The 7,500-nt window shown below is 41.4% G+C and overlaps 1 protein-coding gene and 1 long non-coding RNA gene across 2 annotated transcripts in view; one reads left to right on the forward strand and one right to left on the reverse strand.

The window, feature by feature from the left end:
* Positions 1–7,500, forward strand: part of LOC147017678 (FH1/FH2 domain-containing protein 3-like) — a 257,701-nt gene that overhangs the window by 213,015 nt on the left and 37,186 nt on the right. Inside the window, exons 17-18 of the mRNA XM_085847448.1 lie at positions 6,226–6,570; positions 6,768–7,162. Coding sequence (XP_085703574.1) covers positions 6,226–6,570; positions 6,768–7,162 — 740 coding nt within the window. The remainder of the gene's footprint in view (positions 1–6,225; positions 6,571–6,767; positions 7,163–7,500) is intronic.
* Positions 1–7,500, reverse strand: part of LOC147017679 (uncharacterized) — an 18,452-nt gene that overhangs the window by 8,234 nt on the left and 2,718 nt on the right. The gene's annotated exons all lie outside the window — the stretch shown is intronic.

The following is a 7,500-nucleotide window of genomic DNA, read 5'->3' on the forward strand; positions in this document are numbered from 1 at the left end:
TATCTGTCCCATCCATACACTATATCTGTCCCATCCATACACTATATCTGTCCCATCCATACACTATATCTGTCCCATCCATACACTATATCTGTCCCATCCATACACTATATCTGTCCCATCCATACACTATATCTGTCCCATCCATACACTATATCTGTCCCATCCATACACTATATCTGTCCCATCCATACACTATATCTGTCCCATCCATACACTATATCTGTCCCATCTATATACTATATCTGTCCCATCCATACACTTTTCTGTCCCATCCATACACTATATCTGTCCCATCCATACACTATATCTGTCCCATCCATACACTATATCTGTCCCATGCATACACTATATCTGTCCCATCCATACACTATATCTGTCCCATCCATACACTATATCTGTCCCATCCATACACTATATCTGTCCCATCCATACACTATATCTGTCCCATCCATACACTATATCTGTCCCATCTATACACTATATCTGTCCCATCCATACACTATATCTGTCCCATCCATACACTATATCTGTCCCATCTATACACTATATCTGTCCCATCCATACACTATATCTGTCCCATCCATACACTATATCTGTCCCATCCATACACTATATCTGTCCCATCCATACACTATATCTGTCCCATCTATATACTATATCTGTCCCATCCATACACTTTTCTGTCCCATCCATACACTATATCTGTCCCATCCATACACTATATCTGTCCCATCCATACACTATATCTGTCCCATCCATACACTATATCTGTCCCATGCATACACTATATCTGTCCCATCCATACACTATATCTGTCCCATCCATACACTATATCTGTCCCATCCATACACTATATCTGTCCCATCCATACACTATATCTGTCCCATCTATACACTATATCTGTCCCATCCATACACTATATCTGTCCCATCCATACACTATATCTGTCCCATCCATACACTATATCTGTCCCATCCATACACTATATCTGTCCCATCTATATACTATATCTGTCCCATCCATACACTTTTCTGTCCCATCCATACACTATATCTGTCCCATCCATACACTATATCTGTCCCATCCATACACTATATCTGTCCCATCCATACACTATATCTGTCCCATGCATACACTATATCTGTCCCATCCATACACTATATCTGTCCCATCCATACACTATATCTGTCCCATCCATACACTATATCTGTCCCATCCATACACTATATCTGTCCCATCCATACACTATATCTGTCCCATCTATACACTATATCTGTCCCATCCATACACTATATCTGTCCCATCCATACACTATATCTGTCCCATCTATACACTATATCTGTCCCATCCATACACTATATCTGTCCCATCCATACACTATATCTGTCCCATCCATACACTATATCTGTCCCATGCATACACTATATCTGTCCCATCCATACACTTTATCTGTCCCATCCATACACTATATCTGTCCCATCCATACACTATATCTGTCCCATCCATACACTATATCTGTCCCATGCATACACTATATCTGTCCCATCCATACACTATATCTGTCCCATCCATACACTATATCTGTCCCATCCATACACTATATCTGTCCCATCCATACACTATATCTGTCCCATCCATACACTATATCTGTCCCATCCATACACTATATATGTCCCATCCATACACTATATCTGTCCCATCCATACACTATATCTGTCCCATCTATACACTATATCTGTCCCATCCATACACTATATCTGTCCCATCTATACACTATATCTGTCCCATCTATACACTATATCTGTCCCATCCATACACTATATCTGTCCCATGCATACACTATATCTGTCCCATCCATACACTATATCTGTCCCATCCATACACTATATCTGTCCCATCCATACACTATATCTGTCCCATCCATACACTATATCTGTCCCATCCATACACTATATCTGTCCCATCTATACACTATATCTGTCCCATCCATACACTATATCTGTCCCATCCATACACTATATCTGTCCCATCTATACACTATATCTGTCCCATCCATACACTATATCTGTCCCATCCATACACTATATCTGTCCCATCCATACACTATATCTGTCCCATCCATACACTATATCTGTCCCATCTATATACTATATCTGTCCCATCCATACACTTTTCTGTCCCATCCATACACTATATCTGTCCCATCCATACACTATATCTGTCCCATCCATACACTATATCTGTCCCATCCATACACTATATCTGTCCCATGCATACACTATATCTGTCCCATCCATACACTATATCTGTCCCATCCATACACTATATCTGTCCCATCCATACACTATATCTGTCCCATCCATACACTATATCTGTCCCATCTATACACTATATCTGTCCCATCCATACACTATATCTGTCCCATCCATACACTATATCTGTCCCATCCATACACTATATCTGTCCCATCCATACACTATATCTGTCCCATCTATATACTATATCTGTCCCATCCATACACTTTTCTGTCCCATCCATACACTATATCTGTCCCATCCATACACTATATCTGTCCCATCCATACACTATATCTGTCCCATCCATACACTATATCTGTCCCATGCATACACTATATATGTCCCATCCATACACTATATCTGTCCCATCCATACACTATATCTGTCCCATCTATACACTATATCTGTCCCATCCATACACTATATCTGTCCCATCTATACACTATATCTGTCCCATCTATACACTATATCTGTCCCATCCATACACTATATCTGTCCCATGCATACACTATATCTGTCCCATCCATACACTATATCTGTCCCATCCATACACTATATCTGTCCCATCCATACACTATATCTGTCCCATCCATACACTATATCTGTCCCATCCATACACTATATCTGTCCCATCTATACACTATATCTGTCCCATCCATACACTATATCTGTCCCATCCATACACTATATCTGTCCCATCTATACACTATATCTGTCCCATCCATACACTATATCTGTCCCATCCATACACTATATCTGTCCCATCCATACATATATCTGTCCCATCCATACACTATATCTGTCCCATCTATATACTATATCTGTCCCATCCATACACTTTTCTGTCCCATCCATACACTATATCTGTCCCATCCATACACTATATCTGTCCCATCCATACACTATATCTGTCCCATCCATACACTATATCTGTCCCATGCATACACTATATCTGTCCCATCCATACACTATATCTGTCCCATCCATACACTATATCTGTCCCATCCATACACTATATCTGTCCCATCCATACACTATATCTGTCCCATCTATACACTATATCTGTCCCATCCATACACTATATCTGTCCCATCCATACACTATATCTGTCCCATCCATACACTATATCTGTCCCATCCATACACTATATCTGTCCCATCTATATACTATATCTGTCCCATCCATACACTTTTCTGTCCCATCCATACACTATATCTGTCCCATCCATACACTATATCTGTCCCATCCATACACTATATCTGTCCCATCCATACACTATATCTGTCCCATGCATACACTATATCTGTCCCATCCATACACTATATCTGTCCCATCCATACACTATATCTGTCCCATCCATACACTATATCTGTCCCATCCATACACTATATCTGTCCCATCCATACACTATATCTGTCCCATCTATACACTATATCTGTCCCATCCATACACTATATCTGTCCCATCCATACACTATATCTGTCCCATCTATACACTATATCTGTCCCATCCATACACTATATCTGTCCCATCCATACACTATATCTGTCCCATCCATACACTATATCTGTCCCATGCATACACTATATCTGTCCCATCCATACACTTTATCTGTCCCATCCATACACTATATCTGTCCCATCCATACACTATATCTGTCCCATCCATACACTATATCTGTCCCATGCATACACTATATCTGTCCCATCCATACACTATATCTGTCCCATCCATACACTATATCTGTCCCATCCATACACTATATCTGTCCCATCCATACACTATATCTGTCCCATCCATACACTATATCTGTCCCATCCATACACTATATATGTCCCATCCATACACTATATCTGTCCCATCCATACACTATATCTGTCCCATCTATACACTATATCTGTCCCATCCATACACTATATCTGTCCCATCTATACACTATATCTGTCCCATCTATACACTATATCTGTCCCATCCATACACTATATCTGTCCCATCCATACACTATATCTGTCCCATCCATACACTATATCTGTCCCATGCATACACTATATCTGTCCCATCCATACACTATATCTGTCCCGAGAAGTAACACTATGAGGTATTCTTCTGTTATTGTTCTTTTTTTTTCCCTACGGAATCACTTTGGAACCGTTTACCTCCATCCTGCTTCGCCCTCAATCCCAACCTTCCTCAATTCAAGAGGAATGTCAATAGATTCCTCCTTTCTGTTTAATATTTTTACTCTCCTTTGTGCAGCCCCCATCTTGAGTGACCTTTGGCTTTGTGGAAGGTGAAATCTTTTGAAAAAAACTGCATTTCTGCAGTGGAGTGGTGATTTGTCACAAAAAAAAAACCTTGCGAAACCTGCTGAGAACAAACTTTTGTGTGGAACACGCTTCCATTATGCAAACGAGGCTGCTTTTGTATGAATTGAGGATCCTTATGTAATATGTGTGGTTTTGCTTTGTACAAACTAAAGTACATGCTATTTGGTGAAACACACATGTTTCTACAATTAGAGTGCAGCGCAACAGATGGTTGAACACCTGAAGGTGGTAAATGAAGATGCTGTAAGGTGTGTGGCCCTCATTGAGGAGTTTAATGCCATCATAACAAAGGTAGAAGAACAGAAACAATTAATCCTTCAAGTTGTACAGGACCAGAGAAGCCACTTCCCCAACAAAAAAAGAAAGAAACAATGTCAATGCAAAAATTAACAACCACGTCAAGCCACCGGAATCAGGCCACAACAGTCCTGAACCTCATCCAAATGAAACAAACTCGAACGAGAAGAGCACGCAGTGGAGCGCATACCTCTTCCACGCAATGCCTGATCCACCAGAACATATCGGGCCCAATACATTTTTGAGATATCGTGCTATATATCGGTTTATCCCAATCTCTCAATGGTGAAGAACCACTTAAAAATCTATCAGATCCGGATCCGAATTCGGATCTTCATCAAAATCTAATCAGTTCGTCCTTGTCACACACTGAACCTGTCCACAAATTTTCATCCGGATCCGTCGACAACTTTTTGAGATATCCTACCCACAAACAGACAAAATGGGGGTGAAAACATCACCTCCTTCACCTTCGGTGGCGGAGGTAAAAATGGTCCAAATTGGATGAAATTTGACACGTGATGTGTTTTTGTACATTAGACTAAAATTAAGGGGTGATAGTTTTCGAATTTTAAAGTTTAAATTGCACCTGCAAATATCGACCACCCTAATGAGCATGTTACCTATTTTTCAGCAGAAGTTATCATGATCTGCACACTATATTAACGAAAGTATCGCTACATCAGACCACAACTTAGAACGGGTCCTCCTGACGATGTATATACATATTTTCCGACACCGAAACAGCAAGTGCTTTAAAATATGTGCAGCAGGTGCTGAAATGAATTCATATTTGGGTTAATTGGAGGTAAAAGGCTCAATGACCTACAACTTACAATACATATTGGATGCTAGGGATTTGTACCTTCAATCCCAATTCACCTGTCAGTATTGTCCTTTGCGAATGGAAGAAAACAGGTTGTGGAAATTGGGTCAAGCAAATGTTTTTGCGCTCCTGTTCCACAAGGATCTTAAAATGTTGAGCATTGAATAACATACCTGACATTTGTCAATATTAGGAAAGAGGAACAAATTGTTAACGACAGGTTTCCAAAGGTAAACCAACATCCAATTAGGAATCAAGTTAACGATTGTGAAATGATAATGTGACCTCTACTTAGTTTCGCAATACTTTTGGAAATATAGTGAGTAAGTTGATGTTGACATTGTTTAAGTTAACAAAACATACAGTGATATCTTATTGGTGGTAGTGAAGATAATAGCAATTGTGTTAAAGGAGGTGATCACACAGGTTGAAGTAGTTGCTGTTTTCCACAGAAGAACTTTAATGTTGTGTGCAGCTGGTGGAGGGAGTCACGTCAGTGATTCGACGGAAGATGGAAGATCCGTCAGCAACACATCAGAGCAATGTGATTCTTCAGCACTCAGCGCTCCCTCTGATCCTGCACTGGTGGACATAGATATGGAGGGGGTGAAAACCAAGCCGGAGATCGAGAGGGAGCCGCCAAACAGCATCGAGAGCCGAGCGCAGAGGCTCAACATTGTACCAGGAAAACCTACACGGGAGAATGAGGGTGAAGCTGATGCATTACACAAAAACGCACAAGTCGACGCAGTTCCTCGAAAAGAGTCCGACCAACTCTGGGACCAACTGCTTGCTGAGCCCCGTGAATTGCGTATAAAAGGCAGGTGTTGTCTGGTTCGGTGATTCCCGTTGCTGTTTGCTGGTTTTACGTTGACGGTTCGGATTGGCCGTCCACGCATGAAGTAGCAAAATGGATTGGGGAACTCAGATGTATAACCTGTCGGTGGGAAAGGAATTACGTGCTTTTTTCCAAAAATGCCTGTTTATAATATCCTCATGATCCTTCTATTTCCACAGATATGGACTTCACTGACCTCACTGACGAAGATGATATTGACTTCTTGAAGCTCAACTTGACAACCACAGCCGATATGACAATGCCACCTCCCCTGCCTGCCTCCTTCTTACTGCCACCCCCTGGCTGCCCACCTCCACCACCATTCCCCGGAATGGTTTTCCCTTCATCTGCGACGCCTTTTACATCATGCAATGCCAGTGGAGTCCCAAGTCCTCCGTGCAAGAAGAAGACCGTGAGGCTGTTCTGGAATGAAGTGCGGCAGACGGAGTGGAAGCATCGGAATCATCGTTACGGCACTCGTTCCATCTGGGCACTCCTTGAACTTGTGAATGTAGACACAAATAAGTTAGAGCTGCTGTTTGAAACAAAATCCAAAGAACTCCCGGCAAACAAGGTTTGAACTGTCTTTAAGTCGAAAACTTGTACATCCTCATATCCTCCATGAAATATTCATTTTTGACATAACTTTTGGGCCTGCACACTTATGTTTCATGAATTTATCTGCTGCTTGGGGCACTCTCTCATGCACGCTTTCAATACCTACACAAAATTGTGTATTTTGACCTCTGCACACACCCCTTCCCCACAATCTGTAGCTGCAACCCTGCATCTGTGACCTCATGTCTCTCCCTCGAGGCTCTGAAGAGCGCTGCCCATTGTCACGACATGCTTTCTTCCACACCCACTCCTGCTTTCTTCTCCTCTCACTGGACCCTCCCACCCATTTCCTTT

This window comes from Eptatretus burgeri, chromosome 11, assembly GCF_056783735.1.
Source record: "Eptatretus burgeri isolate ZD-2024b chromosome 11, Ebu_testis_v1, whole genome shotgun sequence".
NCBI classification, from domain to species: domain Eukaryota; kingdom Metazoa; phylum Chordata; class Myxini; order Myxiniformes; family Myxinidae; genus Eptatretus; species Eptatretus burgeri.